The 24,125-nt window shown below is 39.6% G+C and overlaps 2 protein-coding genes across 13 annotated transcripts in view; one reads left to right on the top strand and one right to left on the bottom strand.

Moving 5' to 3' along the window:
* SGCG (sarcoglycan gamma) overlaps positions 1-6,050 on the top strand; it is a 186,589-nt gene extending 180,539 nt beyond the window's left edge. For all 3 annotated transcript variants that reach the window (XM_054015446.1, XM_054015447.1, XM_054015448.1), the window contains one exon: positions 5,858-6,050. In XM_054015446.1, the coding sequence (XP_053871421.1) occupies positions 5,858-6,031 (174 nt within the window). In that variant the 3' untranslated portion in view covers positions 6,032-6,050. The remainder of the gene's footprint in view (positions 1-5,857) is intronic.
* Positions 6,051-9,794: 3,744 nt separating this feature from the next.
* The window catches only part of SACS (sacsin molecular chaperone), a 244,919-nt gene continuing 230,588 nt past the window's right edge, over positions 9,795-24,125 (bottom strand). For all 10 annotated transcript variants that reach the window (XM_054015428.1, XM_054015429.1, XM_054015430.1 and 7 more), the window contains one exon: positions 9,795-24,006. In XM_054015428.1, coding sequence (XP_053871403.1) covers positions 12,446-24,006 — 11,561 coding nt within the window. In that variant the 3' untranslated portion in view covers positions 9,795-12,445. The remainder of the gene's footprint in view (positions 24,007-24,125) is intronic.

The raw sequence follows: 24,125 nt of genomic DNA, 5'->3' as shown, positions 1-24,125 counted from the left end.
ATCTCTATGGGTGCTCCACTCTAGATGTACTTGCACCCCATGCACCTCAGAGCAGAGATTTTAGGTAGCTGTGTCTGTTCAGCCCACGCATATGCCCACTACAGCCTCATGCCTGGTACCAGGCTTTCTCAACCGCCTTGGCCTGAGTCGCAGCCTCAGCAGCATCCAAGTTGAACTTAAGTCGACTGTATTTGTATCTCATTCTTACTAGTTAGTTAATGTTAGTTCTTAGAATTTCCTTCATGTTAGTTAGCTGTAATAATTTTTATAGCTTTTTAAAAAAAACTTCTAAAAGATTTTATTTATACTTTTAAGATAAGGACTGTTGTCCTTTCACCTATTTTTTGCTTTTTGTTTTTTTGTTTTTCCTCTCAGGGGAACCTCAGCCCTAGGAGGGTATGCCTGGTTCTCCTGGGCGTAAATGCTGCTTTTTGTGCCGAGAGGCTATCCTGGTCAGAGACAGACACTCCTTGTGTGTCTGCTGCCTTGGGGAGTCACATGTTCCCCCAAAGTGTAATTTGTGTCTGCAATTAAAATTGAGGGCCAGAAAGAACTAGGAACTTAAACTACGTCTCCTCATAATGGAGAGTTCACTCTGACCAGCTTCTGACCCCAGCCAGGGGGACCTCCTCCCCCATACAATGGTCTCTGGGCAGGTCAACCACTTCAACTTCCTCAGCACAGCAATGCCCTACAGCACTGAAGAGGAAATCTCTGGACTCCTATTAAAAAGACCCTAGAAAGTGGACTTTAAGTCCTCTGGGTAGAGAATCTACCTCAAAGAGACAGTCTCTCTTTTCAGACAATTCAGACAACTGCTTTGGTACCTACCAGTTTCCCACAAGACTGTAGGTTCTTAAGGTACTGTGACCACCAGCAGGCCTAAGAATCCTAAGGGTTCCAGCTCTGGAAGATTGGTATCATCAGGTGATTGGAACAGCAGAGAGAAGACCAGCTCTTCTGAATTGGTACTGACAGAGTCTATTAGGACCTTGGTACCCAGCACTTCAGCTTCGCAAAGGATCAGACCAACACCTACTGGCCATGCATCAGAGCGCATGAGATTTTCAGTACCATCGGTGCCTTCTGCCACAGTTACCTCTGCCCAACTTACTTCATCAGTACCATCCACTGTTACAGTACCGCAAGAGTTTTGATTTCCTCAGACTTGGCAGTAACAGAAACACCTGAATGTCCCCAGTTTGGCACTGACCCATTCTCGGTACTGAGAACCTCTCGGCCTTATCTCTATGTGTGCTCCACCTCTACGAAGTGACAAGGAGGCAGAAGATGATGGGGATTTTTCATCAGTCTCCCACATTACTGTCCAACGCTCTCCTTTCCATTATCAAGGAACCTTCTATCCTGAGACCTCTAAAAAGTCAGACTATCTTTGTGAGAGACACACTCCACCCGCTGGTATGGATACCCTTGGTTGCCTCCTCCCATGTCTTATGTACCGCCTCAGTGGCCACACTGGGACCCTTGGATGACTTACCACCAACAATTCTCCAGGTCCCCTAATGCTTCTTGCTGGGAGAAGAACAGACAATCCCCACCAGCCTTTCTCTGTAGGGTTCCTGATCCACAAGAGACCTTTGAGGAGCAGGAAGTGAGATTGGACAAAGAAATCTCTACAACCTGCAACTCTCTACCCCTACAAGTAATATCTCTTCCCAGATAAAATTTTCTTGCCTTCTCCACTGTCCTTGGCCAATGATTTTAAACAGTTCCAAGACCTCATTAAAAGGATAGGTGACTCCTTGCAAATTCCACTGGAAGGAAGATTAGGAGTCCTAGAATAAATTACTTGACATTCTGTACACTTCTTTATCTGCTTGAATCATGCTATATGTTAATGAGGCCTTGTTAGACCCTGCAAAAATAATTTGGCATACCACAGTCACAACACCAGCAACTTGTAAGAGGGTGGACAAAAAATAGTACACTCCCTCAAAGGGATCTGCATTTTTATTTTGCATCCATCCCCCAACTTGCTCGTAGTTGATGCTATGAATGAACATGGCAGTCAGCTCCATATGATAGAGACCTAAAGTATCTTGATTTATTTGGCCGTAAGTCATACTCATTGGCTATCTTACAATTTAGGATTGCCAATGATCAAGTTATCATGGCAAAATACATCCAAACTAACTATTCAAAGCTGAATGCCTTTAATTAGCATCTTTCAACAGACCAGAGGGAGCAATTCCAGGTGATCATTGCACAGGGCCAACTGCTCACAAGAACATCTCTGCAGGCCTCGCTGGATGCCACTGACACAGCTGTTCTTTCTGTCTCCATGACAGTAGTCACAAGGAGCCTCCTGGCTTCAGCTCCTAGGTTTTCTGAGGGAAGGCCAAAATACAGTTGAGGACCTTCCTTTTGACAGATTGAAGTTGTTTGTGGAAAAAAACGATGAATCTCTTCATAACTTAAAAGACTATAGAGCCACTTTGCACTCTCTGGGAATTTACACCCCTGCACAAAAAAGAAAGTTCAGTAAGGCCCAGATGGCATAGAGATCTCATCCAACCCAGTTTCCTGCCTCCCAGAGACATTACAAACCTTAACATAAGAGACAACAGTCCCAGAAGAAGAGACCAGCTACTTCTTAGGCATCAACCTCACTACTCACAACTTCAAAACACCAATTTTGATGGGCTGGTTAAGGTGCTGATTTGCCATCCCCACACTTAATCTCCATGTGTTCCTTGCTTTGGTGACCACCTTTCTCATTTCTGGTAGAATTGGGAACATAGCACTATGGACAAGTGGGTGTTGGAGATCATTTCAACAGGATATTCCATCCACTGTACCTCCCTCCCCCGAGCCTAACACCCTTCCCCATCCCTCCTCAGGGACCTCTCTGATGAACACATTTTGCGGCAGAAAATCAACTCTCTTCTGAATCTGGGTGCTATATAACCTGTTCCCACGCAACACAGAGGGAAGGGATTTTATTCCTGGTACTTCCTTGTTACGAAAAAGAATGGCAGTTGGAGACCTATTCTAGATCTAAGATTATTCAACAGATTTATAAAGATTCAGAGGTTCAATATGATAACTCTTGCAGTAATAATTGCATCATTGGACCCAGGGAATTGGTTCTTGGCCCTCAACCTTCAAGACGCTTACTTCCATATAAGAGAAGGTTCCTACAATTCACTGTGGGTCAAGAGCACTTTCAATACACAGTGCTCCAGTTCAGTCTCTTGTCTGCACCCTGAGTGTCCCCAAAAGTTCTTTCCCTGGTAGTGGCTTATCTTCACAGACAAGGATCACTGATTTTCCCATACTATGATGATTGCTTGCTCAAAAGCAGTCCCTCAATGAAGCATCAGTGGCCACTCAGAGGGCTGTAGACCTATTTCTCAGGCTGGGACTACAATTAACTCCTGAAAGTCCACCTTAACCCTGGTGCAAATTCTGGAGTTCATAGAAGTTTACCTCAATGCAGTAACAGCCAAAGCATTCCTCCCTTCACACTGGTTCATAACTCTAATCAATTTAGTCACTACAGTACAAGTCAGCCCTCAAACATCTGCCAGAAACTATCTTCAGCTATTGGGACATATGGAGGTTGGCACCATAGTAATAAATCATGAGACTTCATGTGCGCTGCCTCCAAGGGTGGCACAGAACTGTTTATTTGCCAAGCAAACAGAGTTTAAACACACTACTCTCCATGCCTTGGGTAGTAAAAAATATCCTTCGACTAGGTGGAAAAACCTTCACAATGGATAATGGGGAGGATGGAGGTGAAAAATATTTTAGGTTACACCAGTGTTTGAATTTCATCTACTTTTAAGTATATGTGTCACAAGTAGATTATTTCCTGCTATGTAACAGCACTCTCTTCACAGCCTCAGAACAGGTTGTTTCTAACCCCATGAATTGTGCCTTGAGTCAAAGAACCCCAAGGGTTGGGGTGATGGATTTGACCGCCATCATGAGAGAGGAGATGGGAGACAGTCCAGAGAGTGATCAGTTGCATCTGACAAAGTGGGCATTCACCCACGAAAGCTTATGCTCCAATACATCTTTTAAGAATAAGGTCACACTGCGACTGCATCCCAAGTTCCTACCAAAGGTATCTTCGGACTTCCACATGAATCAACCTATCCACCTTCCAATTTTCCACCCTAAGCCACCCCTGGATAAAGGAGATGTGACATTACATTACATTGATGTCGGGAGGGCATTAGCCTTTTAACTAAACAGGACTAAGCCCTTTAGGAAATCTTCCAGACTATTTCTCTCCATTGTGGACAGAACTAAGGGATCTCTGATTTCCAAGCAAAGACTCCCTAGATGGGTATCTGGCTGAATTACCTACTGCTATCAGTCTCAGGAGCTTCAACCTACCTCTAGAGTATTAACTCACTCCACAAGATCCCCCTCTACTTCAGTAGCCTTTCTTAAGAATGTTCCCACCATGGAAATATGTAGAGCCGTGACTTGGACCTCCATTCATACATTTGCTGAACTATGCAGTTACTCATGCCTCAGCTTCTGATGCCATATTTGACTCTACTGTTATGTCTTTGGTCTTAGACTCAACGCTGAAGCCCACCCTTTTGTAGAGGGTACTGCTCAAAAGTCACCTAGTGTGGAGCACCCACAGGGACACTACTCGAAGAAGAACAGGTTTCTCACCCTGTGCAGTAACTGTGGTTCTGCAAGTTGTGTCCCTATTAGTGTTGCACTACCCGCCCTCCTCTCCTCTACTTTGGAGTTCTTTACAACAGGCTCTGCAGTAGAAAAGAAACTGAGGATGGTTTGCCCACACAGCTCTATATAGCCTTGGTTCAGGGCACAAGACTGCAGGGAGTGCACGCACAGGCAAGACAGATGCTGCTACCTAAAATTTCCCAATCTGAGGTGCATGGAGCACAAGCACACCTAGAGCAGAGCACCCATAGGGACGCCATCTTGAAGTTCCTGCACAGGGTGAGTAACCTTCTCTTTTGGAGCAGGGGGACTGGATTCTGGGCCTCCCACATTGGGTGGGAGTGCCCTAACCACCAGGCAATAGAGTCACTCTCACACTTATGTTTTCTCTCTCGCTCTGTTCCCCTCCCCCAATAACTCTTTAACTACTTATCCACAGTGAAATGTAAACAGGAGAGCTTGAGAAAACACCACATCAGAATATCCCATAGCCCAGTGATGAGAGCAACCTGAAAATTGGCTGATCCCTGTTCAAATCCTTTCTTTTCATCAGGTAGAAAGGGGAGTTGGATTGAGGCCCTCCCACATCCCAGGTGAGAAACCTAACCACTGGGCTAAAAGTTGTTAGGAGTCCTTTTCCTTCTTCCTTTCCCCATGCTCTCAGCCGGCTGTTTTGTGTGAATTTACCTGAGAGACCTGATCTGGTAGACAGCCTCTGAGCATGCCTACCAGATTGGGCCACACACGTGAGCTAGGTGAGCAAATGTCTGTCTTCCCTGGTTTGTGAATTGCTCTCTGGGAATTGGTCAGCAGACAGGTGCCCGGATGCTTAGAGTGAGGCAGCAGTACATATGCCCAGAGACAGGAACGTAGATGCTGAGGGAACTCTGATTACAAGATCTTAGGCCCCAAGTGAGGTTAGGTGTACACAGGGTTCAGTGAATTGCAGGGGAGCCTAAAACTGGGACTTAGGCCCCTAACCCCAGATTTAGGTGCCTAAGTATCTTTGTGCAGCTGGGCCTTGGTGCCTAACTCCCACTGCCAATAGGATTTAGATACCTAAATATCTTTGAGGATCTGGTCAAAGTGCCTAAGTCATTTAGATGCTTTTGAAAATTTAACCCCTTAAACTCCGTTATTGCTACATCTAACAAACCCATTTGTCCTGCTTTCTCCCATACAGCTTCTGCTTGATGCTGAAACTGTGCGGCTGCCCAAATTGCCTGAAGGGACAAGGGGTGGATCTGCTAAATTTCAGGAACTCTATGAGATCTGTGTTTGTCCAGATGGAAAGCTTTACTTCTCAGCAGCTGGTCGGTATTCAACTTGCCAGGAATACAGTCATGTCTGTCAATAAAGCACCTACCTATGTCACATTTTCTCTGGCTATTCTCACTGAATTTTATATTGTTTTGTAGCAGAGTTTCCAAGATTTTAAAAACAATCGCCGTAATCTGGGAAACACGTTTGCATCCAGAATTCTAGATTGTAAGGAAAAAAAAGCAAAAGAGCACAATTAAAATTTTACCTTCAACAGAAGTGTTTGAGCTAAACTAAATGTTCTGGAAATGACATTTGGAAGTCAGCCATATAGTGAGTTAAAAAAAAATCAAAAGGATTTATTTGCACCACTGAACTGTTAGTCAGTCAGTTGATTATGTAATAGTTAATATTTCATAGCTCTATGATTTTCACTTACTACATGTAAACATTTGCAAGTAGTACAAATTGCATAAGTGTGTAAAATTCAGTTTAAGGAATTACTTGAACTATTTGATAAGACAAAAGCATTGTTTGGTGAATTCAGGTAGTGCCAGCAAACAGTCTATGCAATTTTGTTCTTGCAATAACACAAACCACAAAGGCTCTGTTTTTTTGTCTGAGTCCTGTGCAAAATGTGTTAAAACTGATAAAATCCTTTGTTTCTAGATTGGCAAAGCGTATGTAGATTTGCTTATTATTGGGATGCATGAAAGAAATCACAATAATTAATGCGAAATCTCCAAGATTACTGATTTATAACATTCTTTGTCATCAGAGTTGTTAATTGTACAAACGTGAAATATGTTCGTATATCCCACTGCCACAATAGCTCCTTGTAGTGCATGGACCAGGCTACTCACTTGAAAGCCTTTTTTTTTTTAGCTTTTACAGTGTGATTGTAATTGGAACTGGGAAATTTGTGCTGCTCTTGGCTACATGCCAGCTGGACTATGAAAAGAAAAAAAATCTTAAAGATGGTTCCAGCTTTCTCAAATGCATGATGCTATTTGGTAGGTAGAAAAAGTTCCTCTTCCTGAAGACCACGAATCACCTAATTGCAGACCCCTTACTCTGTGAAGAGCCGTCAATAATGAACCATTTGCAGCCATCTGGATTAGCAAGATTTGGGACGTAATGGCCTTAGAAGGTCTTAGGCACAAAGCCTCAAAGGTATTTAGGTGCCTAATGCCAATTGATGTCAACAGGAATTAGTGGAGGGATTCATGAAAATACTCACGCACTGAGCCCCTGTTTTAGGCACCTAAATTTTGGGTCCACTGGGAGCCACACAGCTCCCACCAAACACTGTAGGCATCTAAACTCCCTCAGCACTTAAGTTTTCCAGAGTGAACATTCTCTAGGTGCCTATGTTTCCGCCTCTGGGCATGAGTACTGCTGCCTCCCTCTAAGCACCCGGACACCTATCTCCCGCCTACACCCCGGAGCGATTCATGAAACAGCGGACGATAGATTTTGCATGGGACTGGACCTGTTAAGTGCGCTTGGTGCACGCCTACCAGGTCAGGCCCCCACACGTCTGAGTGCCTTATAACTGTTAGCCCAGCAGTTAGGGCACTCACCTGGGAAAGGGAGACCTAGGTGCAAGTCCCACCCCCCCTCTCATTAAACCGGAGTATGCCACATCTCAGACGAGCTCTCTAAGCACTGGGCTGTGGGATGCCCTCAGTCTCTCCTGATGAACCTGTTCCATTGTGGATAAATAATGCAAGAGGAATTGGAGGAGGATGCCCACCTCAAGGTGGGCACCCTAACCACTGGATTACAGACGCATTCTCACTCTCTCTGGCCCAATGACTTCCACTGACCATAAATATTTAACTAGTCATTGGGCCAGCAAGAGAAAGTGCCAGAGAATGACTTTGTAACCCAGGGGTTAGGTCATCCACATGGGAGGTGAGAGACTCTGGGTACACAACCCCTGTTCTGATCACTCGTTCATTAGTCACAGCTTCAATAGGAGAGACTAAGGAAGCCCCACATCATAAACTCAGTGGTGACACACTACTCGAGATGTGGAAGACTCCCGTTTAAATCCTTTCCCCCCCTCTGGCAGAGGTGGCAGGACTTGAACCTAATTACCCCACATGCCAGGTGAGCGCTCAAACTACAAGGGTAAATGTTTTGAGGTGGGCACCCTCCTCTGGCTGTTTTGTGTGGAGTGAGGCAGGTGCCTGACTCAGGCCCACAAGAAACACCGTGAGCACCTAAGCCATCCAAATCCTGCGGACAGATGCCTGTTTGTGGCTCCCTAATCAATCTCTGAGCGTGAGCCGGGGCTTAGCACACACATCCTTCTCCCACTGGCTAGTTTAGGCAGCGCTCTGCTTGGCTTTTGAGGAGTACATTGTTAGGCCTCTCTCTCCCATTGCTTTGTATAGGGAGCCTAAGTGCCTAACTTGGCTGTGTGGTTTCAGTGATGTTCCTGGACTTTCTGCGCACCTAAAAGTTAGGCATGGGAACGCTGAGTGTCATGGCACCTAAGTCCCTTCATGGACCCTGCCTAGATGCCTTTGAGGTTCTGGGCCTTAGCACCTTTAATGATATTTTTATTCATTATTACCTATTTTGGAGGACCTGTCACTGTAGTACCTTTATGCTTTGTTACAGCTTCATGTTAAACAACTTACTAGGTTATACAAATCCACCTATTGGCAGCATATCAAAACAACTGTCCTATTGTTAAGAATTAAGCCCCAACCCCAAATAGGCAGAGCTAAACCAGATACAGCCATCTTATAGCACTGCCTGTAATTTACTAGTTTGGCACTGGTGGAAAAACTCAGAATAATTAGTCAGAATTAACTAGTAATGCTACTTGTATAAAGCATCCAAGAAAACACAGTTGTGAGGTAGGTGCTTGCCGCTGACAAAGCCCAGCTGCCCCGGGAGGACTGTTTACAGCTGGACACTGACAAGAAAAGCTTCCTGTTGATTGTACCTGCTCAGTGCTGTAAAGGCCCAAGTGCCCTAGAGCAAGCTTGGGCTAAATTCTGCAGCAAGAAACAGATTCTGCAGAACCCTCCATGCAAAAGCATCAAAAATATGAAAATGGAGGGGTTATTTTTTTATTGCATTAAAAATGACTACTACAATCAGAACAGTACCCCTGTGTTAAATTAGTACAGAACTCAATTTATTTTATGCTAGCTAGTTCTCATACTTGTAGGCCCCTCCTTCCATCCCTTTTACTAGAGCGCCTCACCATCTTTCATGAGTTTTCCTCACAACAGCCCTGAAATGTAGGAAAGGGCTATTATCTCCATGTTATGGATGGGAAACTGAGGCACAGGGAAACTAGCTGAAATACCCAAGGTCATACAGGAAGCCTGTGGTGGAGCAAGGAAATGAAGTGAGGTCTCCTGACACCCATGCTAGTGCCCTAACCACTGAACCGTCATTACCTACTGATGTGTCTAATATTTTAATTTTCATTGTGCTATAGAATTGAAAATACATAGCTGTATTATGGATGTTGTAAGAGGAAACCTACAGTTTTGACATGGGTTAGGGGTTAGCTGGTACTTTTGACACCTGGAAGGTACAGGTACAGGAAGTGGTTACAGGTCATCAGAATGACGAACAGAATGATAAATCCTATTGTACCTGACTGTGTGATTAGAATGTTTTCCAAAAGAATGGGTACTATGGACAGCAATTCTTACCACTCTAGGAACTTTATGAAGATTTTTTGTTGTAAGGTGGAAGACAGAGAAATGGAATATACTGGTATAAAAATGCTTATTAGAAATTCGCTTCCCTTCTCACAGCCCTTCAGCATGTTTGTCTGTTTTTATACAGCCTTATGCAAAAGGAAACTGAAAAAATTAACTGACAAATCGCATTGAATAAACTTTATACATTTGAATACATTTTGAAAAGTTTCTCCTTTCATGTTTACATCAGAGTGAATTACTGCTCAAGTTCATTTTCCAGTTGTCTGTTCACTGAGACACCATCTCGAAGTCTCTTAAATTTCTTTTTTTAACCCATACAAAATATTGACTATCTAAACAATGAATTCCCTCCAAGATATAATCTAGAATTTGTTTTGTCATCAGGTGATGTTGCCTCTAAGAAATCCTTTAACTATAATAGGTGCAAAGTCACAGTTGGGCTCACATGCTTTAGAAACAAAAAATGTATCAGGACTGCTGTGCTAACTAGCCACAGATTTTTGCACTACATCTGTTGGGAGTGCAGCAGAGGACAGGTAAGCCAAACGGGTGGATAAACTGTATGTAACATGAACTTGGCATCAGGTTTGCGCACTACTTTCTCTGAATGTGACATACTCCTCAGTCAGCTCCACCATTCCCTATGAAACTGTTTTAAAGGGTTTATAACATTGTTTTTATGAGGCAAGCACATATTTTCACTCTTAACTCTTTATTTAAAAGTTTCTCCCTGAAAGTCTTCAAATAGTATTCACATTGCTCCTATGATGCTTTCTTACTACCATTCCATATCGTGGTATTTTACATTAATTTAGAATGAAAAATACTTTAAACATTTTTTTTCATGTTGCTAGTAATTTTAATGACGCGCTTAAACATCCTGCATACATTGAACATTTTTTCATCTCATAATTACCATAAAAATTACCTGATCATTAATACTACCTGTTTAAAAGCTGTGAAGAATAAGCTACTTTATTTCATGAGCACACCTAGTTTTCCCTTTTACCTGATTGCTAGTTATTTCTCAAAATCATCAAAAATTACATGTTTTTCAATGAACTGCGAAAGTGGCATATGAGCCTTTACAAGTAAAAAAGCATTCATCTGCATAATTTTCTTTTTAATATGCTGATGGAAACTGTACAATTGTTTAGAATGAACCAAAATGGAGTGATTATACAGTTAGCTAAAAGTAAGCTTGAAATTGTTGGTTAAAACTGGGCTAATTTATAAATCCAAGACACACCAGATTGAAGTACGTGTTTGCATTTTTTTTTATTAAAGTTATGGCACTTAATATAACAGCAGAAATAATCACATGGCTTCACAACCAGAAGCAATACAGTTTTCCAAACAGCGTAATTTCTTCCTATTACCAATAATTACTTGTGAGATTTCTGAACATAATAAGCCCTTATTTATGTGCATTAAACTGAAAAAGCCTTTGTCAGCATTTCCTCTTTTGGATTACCATGCTGCTGCACGCACAGCACCCTTGTAAACTCATGTTATTATCTGCTTGCCTTTACATTCTGTAAGTGAAATTAAACAGTTGGTAGCAAGTAAACAGTTACGACAACTGTGTCATTGGGCAACGATGAATATTTATGTTTAATGTGGCAGATTTGGAACAAAAAACAAACAAAAATCCTATTTACAAATTCCGATAATTCCTTACAAATATCTAATGTTGAGTACATTACATGACATTACCAGAAGTATTACAATTTATAAAAGAAAGTGAACTAAAAATCAAACATCTCTGGTGGCATGGTGAAAGACAAAATAAAAGGAACATTATATTGCAGCACCATCTGACATGTAACAAAAGATATTGCCTGCTATATATCAAATAATGGATTACCAAGTCGTACTATATTTCCAATGTTTGTTTGTGGAAAATATACATATATACACACACACACAGAAACATGAAACTCAAGCATTTAAACATTTGAGAAATTAGTTTTGGTGTATGGTTTTCAAAAACCCTTCATAAAACTCTGTACATTAATGGTCACCTATCCTAGGTTATCCACATGCAGTTTTCATTAAATAAACAATGACAGGCTCTTAAACAGAAAATGTAAATTAAATACCTAATTATATTACAATTAAGTAAATGCATTCAATGCACTACATGATGTTGTATGTTAAGTCAAGTAATATTTATCAGGATTAAAATACTGTACCATTTCAAAGGTACTGTATTATCCTTTAAACGTGAGGATGTAATACTGCAGCAAACTGATAATCAGATCCAGCTGATAAGAATACTACTATGAGAGACATCGATGTCCATGGAAGATAAAAGAATAAAGAAATGTTCTGGAGTGACTCCTCTCCAAAGTTATTTTATGATTTTCATTTAGTAATTTGTCCAGTCTGATCAGTATATTAAAAAGATGACACCACGTTTTTGGAAGAATAATATTAAATGAAATAAAATCTAAGTTTATATACAAGCTTTATCTAACATACCGCTAAGCTTTGGTTACATAAAGTGCAGTTCAATTTTAACGAATTTACTGTACAGACAGCTACTTTTTGCAGCACAATCTCCCTGCAAATTTTTATTCACGTTTTACAGTTTGCTTATACAATAGACTCAGTGAAAAAAAAAGGCCTGCTTACATTAATTTCAATTCTAAATACTTCAGTACCATCCAAATATGTGCATTGTATTTCTAAATTGTTTGGTACATGTAAGCTCTCAGAAATACAGTAATCTGCACATGTAAATTACAGTTGCATCACATCACATTAAATATCTAGTTCTTGAGAGTACAATTTTCTAACTTTCAAATCTCTCACACTTTTTGTTGTATAAAGTTTTCAAGTTTTATTATGATACAAGCAGTACACTCCATCACTCTCATGGCAACTTCAGAAGTGAACCTGTCATTTGGAATCTGTGGAAAGGGAAGCAAATCAGGATATCGAGTTTTTAAGCTATCTACTCCATAAGCTTCCAGTGTTTGAACATCATTTGTAAGTCCTTCGAGTTGTTGACTATATTCCTCTATTTTTTGTGCAAGTGCAGTTGGTTTTACATCTTTATCTGATTTACCCCTTACTGCGTAGTCAGCTGCAATCAAGGCTAACTTTGTGGAGAGATAGCATTTGAAGCACACCCATTCATTAGCATTTTTATGTAGGTCGTTTCTTGCAGCTGAAAAGTTTGCTCGAGCTTGCCTAAGCCATCTACGTGCTTCCACAGGATTACCAACAGACTTGAATGTGGGTGGTACAAAGAAACGCGCAGAGTAAGATGGCCCTGTGGAAGATGGACACTTTTCTTTATACTGTTGCCTTTCAGATTTATGGCTCGTTGCTTCTTGATTCCATGAAGTATAAAATCTTTGAAATGAAAATTTGTCTGACTGAAATCGAGAAGCTGAGGATGAAAATGTTCGTCTTGATGCTCTGTCTGTATTTTGATCTATAAAGGCCTGTTTTTCTAGTCTGTTAATCTCATTCTGTAAATGTTTGAAAACTTCATTGGCTATATCAAGATTCTCTGAATTTTTATCTGGATGCCACTTAAGATATAGCCTTCTAATAATCTTTTTCCTTTCAGATTCTGGAAGTTTCCAAGCCTGTTCAAGCACTGATGTCACTTCTCTTAATATTTCTGGCAAAGAATTCAGCTTAATCTTTTTGGGAGAGTGATGTTTTGAAGATGATGTTTTGTGGCTCTCTCTACCAGAGAAAAGAGGAGGAACTGTCCTAGGTCCATGTGCTGGAAATTCTGTAGGACTAGTTGGGGTAGATGGCGCACTGTCCCTACTCTGAGAACTTTCATCGGGTCTTGAAAACTTGTATAAATCAAGAGAGCTCACTATTTTATACTCACTATATCCAATATCGATCTGATAAATCTTGCCTAGAAAACTGGAATTTTCATTATCTTCCCTTTCTACTTCTTGTACAATGATTGCATATGTATATGTTGGTTGGTATGATCCATATATATCACCACCTTCGGCATCAACAAGGTAACCAACATATTCACCTGGATAAAAAACATTCATTGGATCCATAAGGAGAGTGTAATGAATTTCAGCTGGTATAGGAGTTCCAGGCATAGGTAATTCAAGTTTTGATGGTTCTGAGGAGTCATACTTCACTCCTAAACTATCAAGCTTCTCACTAATTCTGTAAATATCATTGCAACCCAACATGGCAATTAAATATGAGGTATCAGAAATTAGATTGTCAGTTGCAGATTTTAGGGTCATTGCTAATGCTAAGAGGAAATTTATGTCTTTGCTGTCAGAGTGCTGTATATAAAGCAGTATTACTGCATTCCCAAATCTCTTTAAAAAAGCAAATGTTTCACTTTTACTGTGGGGAATAGGAGTAAAACCTTTAACCCTTAATGTTGTTTGCAACTTCTCAAAACAGGAAACTTTCAAGCCTTCTCGCAAGGCTTTGCACAGTCTTATGGCCTTTTCTTCATTGGCTAGGAAAGCATTGTCATTTTCATGCTTCATAATTCTAATGAGTCCTGTGATAAACTGTTCAGAAGATAATAGTAACTGCAATCTTCCCTGTAGAGAACATAATGCTCCAAACTGACATGTTTTGGGAGACTCTTCATCTAACAGTTCTTCAAGAATACTGCTAAGCAGGCGAGGTCTCAGTTTCTGAGGAAACAGCATTACCAGCTTAGTGTGAAAACCATGGTCTTTTCCTAAATAACACTGGCTAAGATCAACAAGCATCTGCACACCAATGTTACCCTGTATTCTACTTTTGTAATGTGGCGCATCATCAAAAACTAAGATACTTGATTTTACCAATCTACCATCTTGACTGGGAAGGTAAAGGGCCAGATCTCTCACATTCTCAAGGTCATTTCTAACCTTAACAGAATCATTTTGCAGACTTTTAAACAGACCAGAAACAACTCTTTTAACTGTGCGCATTTCATTAGGATCCAATTGTTTTCCTTCAGAGTTCTTGAATATGCGACTTAGAACCTCAACATACTGTTTTGTTGAAATAACATCTTCAGTACCTAAGTGTTTAAATAACTGATGGAAGGTGCCAAGCTCTAAAGGAAGTTTGTAAAGGTAAGGTTTAAAATCAGATTCATACTCAAGATTTATTACTACCTCCTCAGGCTTCAGGAGCTTCCAACCTTCTTCCACCATCACAAAAGCAACCCCTCGAAGCTGAAAGCGGAATTCCCTTTTCTCTGTACTGAGAAATTCATAGATACTCCTTAGTACTTTAGCCCTGGTTTTCACCATGTCCTCATCTAAAGTTGTTATATTGCATATATTTCTGCAGTTATTGATAACTTTGTCCAGAGGAGGATCCAAGTTAACATTAAGCATAGTTAAAACCTGCTCAAGCTGTTCTTGTGGACCAAGACTGCTTCCTTCCTGTTCCTTGATACTTAAAGGTGTTGCTTTTTCAGGAAGAATAGGACACGAAGTCCATAGCAATTGTAACACATCCGTCTGTTTGAATTTAGGGTTTACTTGTGCTCCATTGAATCTTATAAGAGGGAGTGTTCCATTAATCTCTTGATACTGAGGATGAAATCTGACAATTTCAGCAGGAGCACGCTCGGGACACAAAAAAGGAATTAAAGATAATTCTTTTAGGAAGTTTCCCAATAATAAATCAGTTCTTTCCTGGAATATGTGATGAAGGAGGACATCAACTGTACTTTGCAGTGTTTCCTTAGACCAGCTTTCTGTGTTAGCTCTCATACTGATCTCCTTAGCAAACTGTAGTAACTGTTGCTGGGAAATAATGTATTTTAGTCCTATATTCCGCAGGAATGTTACCCATGATGTAAGGAATGCCCCTTGATTCTTCGGTTTTGTGAGTTGTTCCAGTCTCTTAAAAAAATCTTGAGGTATGAACAATTTTTCAGGAAGCATAACTTCAAAGACTTTTACAGTTCTGTCATAAAAATGTTTTGCAGGTTTTAGTCTATTGCTTGCATCATGAATTATCAAAAAGCTTTCCAGCTTTTCAAACAGTTGTTCCCTTATTTCTGAAGCTTCCTCAATGCCAGAGAGTCTGTTCTTTAAGTAGATCAGGTGCTCTACCTTTGCATCATAAGACAGACTTTCAATCTTTGGTAAAAGATGCTTCAAATACACTTCAAGATCATCTACAGGGACACAACCAAGCACAGTATACAAGTCTTTCAAGTTAATTTTTTCTTCAAGAAAGGCAGATGAAGTTGACTGTGTCCACCTATCCACTTCAACTGAAGGAATACTTTTTGTGAGTATGTAACATGTTCCACATTTTGAAATACTGATGTATCGACCACTAATGGATTTATAGCATGGGAGAGACTTTAAAATTTTGATGTCATCCTGTAACATCAAATTACTTAAATGGCAACTGAAGTACATTAGGAGGGCCTCAAAATCACTTTCTGCTAATTTTTCAGTTTTAAATGTCGAGGTCTGGACCATATAATGTATGGCTTTCAGAATGCTTGACGGATTATCTATATTTGCTGTATATCCTGACAACAGAGACACTAAAACATTATCTTTGGAGCATATTTTGTTCAATGCAAGCTGAATACAACCAGTTTTCATTAAAGCATGGAAAACTTTATCACTCTGAGCATTTGGGAAAACAGCTATGTGCATTAAGCTGAGGGGCAGCAAGACATCACACTCTGGCACTACAAGCTGATTGACGGAGACAGTAAACTTTGTACCTGGAAGCAAAGCCCAATCCTTCAAAGTATCAACAATATCATCAAATTTTGGTTTCATATCTTCTTGGTCTTCCTTAACATTTACAGATTCACTGATAAAATGCCATGCATTTTTAAGCCAAGATTCACTTGCAAAATTTTCTTTCCATCGCACACAACTTCTGGTTTTATATTCTCTAGGCAACACGGATGATAACAAATCAGCAAAACTTGTGATATTGAAAGCTTTTGCTACATCACAGGTAAGTAAAATATTACTGTATCTCAAATACAGAGTGTTCATAAACAGATCCTTGCGAGATGGAATCAGTTCATGATATGTTGTTAAGAACCTTGGTCGCTTTGAATCAAAAACTTGCAAGACATTGTCAAGTGTAATAAGTAGTGGCAATCCCTCAATTTGGACTTCATTTTCTTCAGCATCCTTAAAGCAATAGTCAACCAGAAGTTTTAGACTGTGAAAGAGTTTCAGATTTGTCTGTTGAAGACGACAAGGCAACTTTCCAATGTGGCAATTAGAGTCTGGAGAAGAAAAGGTCATCAAAAAAAAGCGGACATCAGCAGGAGTCACATAGCTGACAGGAATATCTGCATCTACAAGACAATGGTAAAGATTTGCAGTTTCATCACAGTTATATACCAAATTGAATCCAATTTCTAGAAGTAGGTGTTTGAGTCTATAAACATTTTCTGCCACTGTCTTGCGTGTTGTGATGTACTCTACATTTTTGAGGTGGTGCAACTCATCTTGTAGCAAATTGTCAAAGAATGGCCTACCTTTGTTCGAGGTAGACATGTTAACCCAAGTAATGATAACTGCAGAATGTAAATCAGAGCCATCAATATTTGGAGCCCTCACAACAGGTAAAAGGCGTTTCAAATCTTCATGAATGCAGCTGTAAACTGCTTTCACTAAGCAATACCAATCTGGCTGTAGATCAAGTCTGTTAACTGGGAAGAAAGATAAAAACTTTTTCAAAGTATCTTTCACAACATGAACAGGCGTGTTTTGCAATACTGATACTGTAGGATCAGTGCCTGGAAAGTAACGTTTTTTCAGTTGAATCAGTAGTTCAACATAGGCTGGTGCTATTAGTGCTGTCATTAGGCTATTATTCCAGTCACTTCTTACTCCAACTCCATTATCATCCCGCCACAGATTTCTTCTGGCAGAATCTAGAGCAAAATGTCCATTCACATGAAAAGGTAACCCGGTTTCTAATGATAAGGGTAAGAAACAAAATGCCCTATGTGGTTTTTTGTAGTTGTGAGTAATGCAAGCAGCTACTCCTCCACGTGGAAAAAGGGTAATGTCTTCATTCTTGTGAGCTGATATAACACTCTTAGATACCTTTTCCATAGCTGAAAAACCTGACCTGTTGCAAATTAACCAAGATGTAAGGTTCCCTTCAGAGTCTTCGGTATCCATAGTGTAAGTAATTTGTTGCACAGGTATTTCACTTAACTGCTTTTTTTTAGTTACGCTGTCAATTACAGATGCATGGAATTGCTTCCGTTTTAATCTGTCTCCATCAGTGATTTTGCCCTTTACAGAATATAACACATTCAGTGCTCCAGTTGTTTTTTCTATTTCACAAATGGAAATTTTTTCCATGTGATTCAAAAACATTAGAAGTTCTGCTCCATCTGTGCGCAGCTTATCCAGGAGGTTTTGGACCATTCTATCTGAACATGGAACTGGGGAAATTTCTGACACTTTTGCCATTTCTGCATTTCGAAGTGGAAACCTAAACATTGTGCAATTATCCATTTTAAAGTGATTTCCTAAATAAAGGTCGAGTACATCTGAGAATTGTGTTCTGAAATCTGCATCTAAATCTCTAAACATGCGTCCAGGACTCACTGAAGTTGCACCTGGTGCATATCTAGCATGGGGATCAAAGATACAGAGTATATCGTTACCAGATATGAAAGAAGGGCAGTCAGTAATGTGATACACAGAATTGAATCCTATACCATATTGTCCAGTTTTACATGGATTTCCTTCTTTAGTACCTTTTCCAAGATTCTGAATTCCTCTTATATCATCCTCTGTAAAAGGCTGATTGTTGTAAACACATAGTGCTGGTCCTTGAAGTGGTGCCCATTTCTCATCAAATATTCTATCAACTGGATGTTGTCTAGAATCAAACACAAAACAGATTTCTGTAGCTTTTGCATCATCTGCATTCTGAAGGAGCTCTTTCAGCATTTCTTTTTCAGAGGGATAGGCATTAAGAATGCTTTTAATTCTACTTGTCAATTTTTCTTTTTGTCCAAACTCAGTCCCAAGAGTAGTAAAACAGATATTAGAGGCATATCTTTCTAAAGCTTTATGTCGCTTGGGTACTGCACCAAGCTTTACTGCAACTTCTCTAGGGATATCAGCATGACAGTATTTTACCGTTGTATCTTTAACTTTTATCCAAGGACAGTCATTGTAACACAAAGATTTAGCAGGTAAAAGTGCTAGATGAGTATCTGGTAACAAAATCTCACCATATTTTTTCTCACATAATTCTTGCTTCTTCTCTCTAATGAGACTCCATATTCCTTCACTAATGATTCTCCTACAAAGCTGAAAATTCTCTTCAGTTAGCTGCTTGCTTCCCCTCTCATGATTTACAGACTCAAGAACTAGGGCAAAATCATCAACTGTAAAAGCATGTCTTACACCTACACTTTCAAATAGTTCACGGAAACTATTTTTATATTTATTAGGCAATTGATGAAGATATGGTGTTGCTTCAAAGTTCAAATGAAAACACACTTTTGTTGGGTCAACATATGCACTCTCAACAAGAATGAAACTAAAATTTTTCAACTTTTCAATGATCACTGCTTTTGTTGTTTCATTTTGTAGCATTGCTTCATGGAGGTATTTGTAACAAGCATTGGTGATATTCTCCTGATACAATGTAATTCCATCAAATGACTTTGCAACTTCTTGCAACTGATTTATGACCATATTAACAGTTGGTTTCTTAAGCAAACCCAAGAAATCTTTGACAGCTAATGATATGGCCCCACAACCTTTAAAGGAATGGGAATTTTCATTAAGAACTGGTTGTAAAAGACAAACAATATCTTGATGATCAGCAGTGAAAAGGTCAGTTGCTGAAAACATTGTTTCAGGCTGAAAGTCACTACCCTTCCAGTGTAATGAGAAGCCGGCTGGTTTTGTGAGGAAGGGGAGGAAAGGAATTGTCTGACATTTTGCAGCAAATTCTTTAGCTCTAGGATCTCTACATTTTAGTTTTTCATCAATGAGACTTAATAAAATGCTGCTTCTGAGACAGGCTGCAACATGATCATTCCTATTAATTGCGGCTACTGATTCTGCACGTTCTATTAGGTCTTCCCATGAAACATCATCTTTAGCCATACCTAACTGAACAAGTTTAACCAAGATAACTGGATTAAGGTAATCCTGACTGCTGCCATAAGGAAACCTTCCATCTTTAGCATCATACAGCTTTGCAACTCTTCCTTCAGGGTGGATCAATCTTGAAGGTATAACCAAAGAATGTCTATCCAAAGAACAAGGAATACAGGGAGTAATACGAAGAATTCCTGAGAACTCCTCAATCTTTTCATTCAGAACATAACGCATCAAAGGATCACGCAGCTCTGCATCAATCTCCTGAATGTTAGGAAAAAAGACTTCCGAAAAGAACTGTCTCTCAGAGAAAGTGTTCTCTAGTAGTATATATTTACATCCTGCTTCTTCAAACCCTGCCTTTACCCAAGACGGAAGCTCCACAGCGCAAAGATTTTTTGATCCAGTTTTTCTAAGGTATTTGAGGAAGATCTTAAAGGCTGCAGGTCCAATGTCTGAACGTTTCAGTATTGAATCATCTAAAAACCTCACATTCTTCATGGAAACCCAAGATGAACCATCAGAGAACACTTTGATCCCTTCTTTCCCTTTTGCATGAGCTATATCTTCATAAATTCCTTGACATATGACAGAAAAATCATCATGCACTGAGTCAGGATCTGGCCACACTGCATAGTAACTGTAGTCTGCTAGCTCGCCATTGACTGTCATGTCACGTAAAACACAAAGTGCTTCTAAATAGGCTTTTACAATAACATGCCTCATGAATAATGTGTTCCATCTTCCTTTTGTGTCTGTTTTCCAGATCTCTTTTCGATTTGAAGTAACAGCAAAACAGCCATTGATGTGAACAGGTAAACCTGTTTTTATTCGTAGAGGTAAATAGCAGAATACTTCCCCAATGCTGTTGCAATTAGGTTTCACAATCCACTTTCGGTCCTGAGTTTCAGATAGCAGTACTCCTACTCCACCACAGGGGACAAGACCTAGTCTTTGTCCACTTTCATGTAATGAAAATTTTAAAGCATCACCAGTATCCATGCAAGAACATATGAGCCAAGTGGAAGAATCTACTGTTTTTTGTGGCAGTTCTTCAGCTGGCCTTTTCATCTGTCCAGATTTAGCCATTTCGAAGAGAGAAGATGGATCATCTTCTGGACCTCTGAAAAGTGGAGACTGTAAATCAGCGATCCGTCTAAATACATGATGAAATTCTTCTACTACTATCTGTAGGATGCATGAAGATTTTGGTGTTTCAGTGGGAAGCTTTCTATTACTGCTGCTGCAAGTCTTCATCAGTTTAGCTGCTTCCTTTAAAACACTTACAACAGGTGCAGTCAATGCTTTGGAGGAACACAGACTTTTTTTAATAGTCACTGTATCTTGTGCTACACCAGGGTCAGCTTCCTCAACTTTCAAATATTTCAGAACCATTGAATTTACACTCTGAGTGAATATTATCAGTCTATGACCACAAATGCTAAACTCATCCACAAGAGAGTAAATGTCTGCTGTATTGTAGCAAGTACTGCTGACTTCACTCACTTTAGCCTCCTGCTGAGTTCTAAAGGAAAGTCTGAAAAGTGTTCCTTTATAACTGTAAGGAGCCTCCACAGTCAACGGTAGCTGACAACCAAACACACCTATAAATGGCTTGAACTGATTAGGAAATTTTCGCAGTCTTTTCTGTTGCTTACTCCAGTTAATCTTGATCCCAGGATTAGATTTATCTCTAATATGTTTACTGAGATGGTTAATGTTTGGATCAAACATTATCATGAATTCTCGGCTCAGAATGATAGGAATATCAGTGATGTGATAAACAGAGTTGAACCCTAGTCCAAATTTCCCGACTTTATCAACTTCTTCTCTTTTTAGAGACTCACCTAATCGAGTTATATTTAGAAAATCTGAGTCAGAAAATTCAGAATTGTTGAATGACCACAAAGCTGGTCCATGACATGCTGCCATTCCTGGATCCAAAAGATTCTCTCTTATATTCATATTTCTTCTCATGTCAATCATGAAATTACATTCTGTTGCATTGGCATCATCGGCATTTTGAAGCAGCTCTTTAAAGATATCTGAAACAGAAGGGTATTCCTCCAAAATGTTTTTAATTCTTACAGTGAGAGGTTCTCTTTGCCCAGATTGCTCAAATCCCATATTTTCTGGATTAATCAATCTTGTACTGAGGCATGGCACATTTAACCACTCTGCAGTTTTCATAGGTATGTCTTCATGCACCAGAATTATTGGTTCCACAGAATCTTCAAGCAAATCATTTAAGTCATCAATTTTGATATCACAATAACAACATTCATGAATTGGTTTCATTACAAGCTTAAAAGGACATTTGATACAATATATAGGCACAGGTGTATTCAGACTTGCTGGAATCTGACTGCTGTATAGCCATCTTATAATATTCAGCATAATGTGAAGATTTTGTTTACTCTCCTCTTCACTGAGAGATTGCTCGCTCTTTAGATATATTTTCTGAATGACCATGGAAACATGGTCTGGTGTCAACTGCTCAATTGAACCACAACTTTTAAACAACTGGTGGAATTTAGCCATAGTTTTTGGCACACTATGCAGATAAGGTTGGAGATCAAGATCAGGTACTGACTTTATTACTGCCTGGGTAAGGGAACAAAATGTTTTACCAGTCCAGACCCAGGGAAATTTCAAGGCTTTAAAAGCATCTTTACCTTCTTCTAGGTGATCATGCATAAATCCATAAATTTCAAGCAAGATATGCTGAAATTGGTAATAGTCTTCATCACTAAAGGTTTTAGAACTGTGCCAATCAACCACCACTTTAAAGTGTTTTAAGACTGCTTTTATGCCAGGTTTGGTGGAGATACCAAGTGCTTTTTCTATATTTAAATGGACACTTTCCACAAAGGGAACTGATGAACCAACTAAAATTGCATGACCTATATTACACATTTCTGGTGGTGAACAAAAATTACAAAGGTCTCCTTTCCAAACCAGTGATCCTGGATAGTTTGGAGGTCTTTCCTTACATGCTGGAATCCATTTTAATTTTTTCAGCATTGATTTTGCTTCAGCTGACTGCAGCAACATATGATTTTTATTCAAAATCATTAACAGAGTTCTAGCTTTTCTTAGTAGTACATCATGGCTTGTGCGAGAATCACCTTGCAAACTTTCAATTTTATTTGCTACTCGCATAATGTCTTTTTCTTCAAGACCATTTTCATTTTTTAAACCTATTTGTCTCAGAGAATGAAGAATATCTGAAGACGCTGTAAAAATACTGGGTGGGAAGCAGATTTCCTCCTCAGCATAAAACAGATTTTGCAGTACTTCTACCTCAGGATCAAAAAGTTCATTGGCCGACACCATCATTCCTTGTGAAATCTGAATAAATTTTAGTGATGTCAGCCAATCTAGCACATCTGTATTCTCATTTTTGAGGAAAGTGAGATTTTCAAGAACCCAGAGCATAATCTGTATTGTTTCATCATAAGAATAAAAGTCATTTTGAATATCCTGTATAATAAACTTTAGACAATCTGTGCTCTTTAACTGTTCTACTTTTAATAAGTTAGCTAAACGAATGGTAGCTTCATCACTGCTGTCAATTATTGGAATAGAAAGTCTCAGACTAGGTGGAAGTTTGGCAGTGTGATGCAACACTTTACAACCTTTTAATCCAGTAAAAGCAGTGACCCCTTCATCAGATGATTGTTCAATTCTTTTAAATATCAGTAGCTCCTGAATAATTCTTCTCTCTTTTTCACTGGCATCAGTTAAACTAGCTAAGAATCCCCTAAGAGCATCTTTATGTGTTGGAGGTAATGATGAAACTTGACTGGACAGTTTTTGCAATGACAGTTTCTCCATTATCTGCAAAACAGCACCTGGTAATGGTGGATGCACATATTTTTTTAAAAGTGGATGTTGTATAGAGGCATCTAGCTTCTTAAGTACAACACCACCAAGTTTTTGAATGATGTCAGCTAAAAATCCCGGAAGCTGTGTCTCAGATTCATCTTCTAAAATAATTGCAGGTGGAGACCTAAGTCTAATAAGTTCCACTAATAGCTGGTCTTCCTCTAGCGGCATCTTCGGGATAAGTGGCATGTCATCAAACATAGTCAAGTCTTCAGAAAAGTGTATATATAGATTCTTCCAGACCATCTTAAGCCATGAAATAGATGGGTGATTTTTATCTTCTGAAACTGGATACCATTGTACCACCATATCTCTGCCAGGCCACACAGTATTCAGAACTTCTTTGATAAGCCGGGCAAATCGTTCAGGGTTCAGAAGCTGCAGTTGAGTGCATGGTCTTCCTGAAATCAAAATAAAACAATAACTCCATGAAAATCAAACAATACAGGAGAAATACTTTTTTCTGTACTTTTTTCATAAAGGAAACAGAAAAAGCAGGACAGGAAACTTCCCAATTTCT

The sequence above is a fragment of the Malaclemys terrapin genome, chromosome 1 (genome assembly GCF_027887155.1).
Source record: "Malaclemys terrapin pileata isolate rMalTer1 chromosome 1, rMalTer1.hap1, whole genome shotgun sequence".
Taxonomy (NCBI): domain Eukaryota; kingdom Metazoa; phylum Chordata; order Testudines; family Emydidae; genus Malaclemys; species Malaclemys terrapin.
Note: the sequence above shows the minus strand (reverse complement) of the source record. Positions and strands in the feature narration are given on the sequence as shown.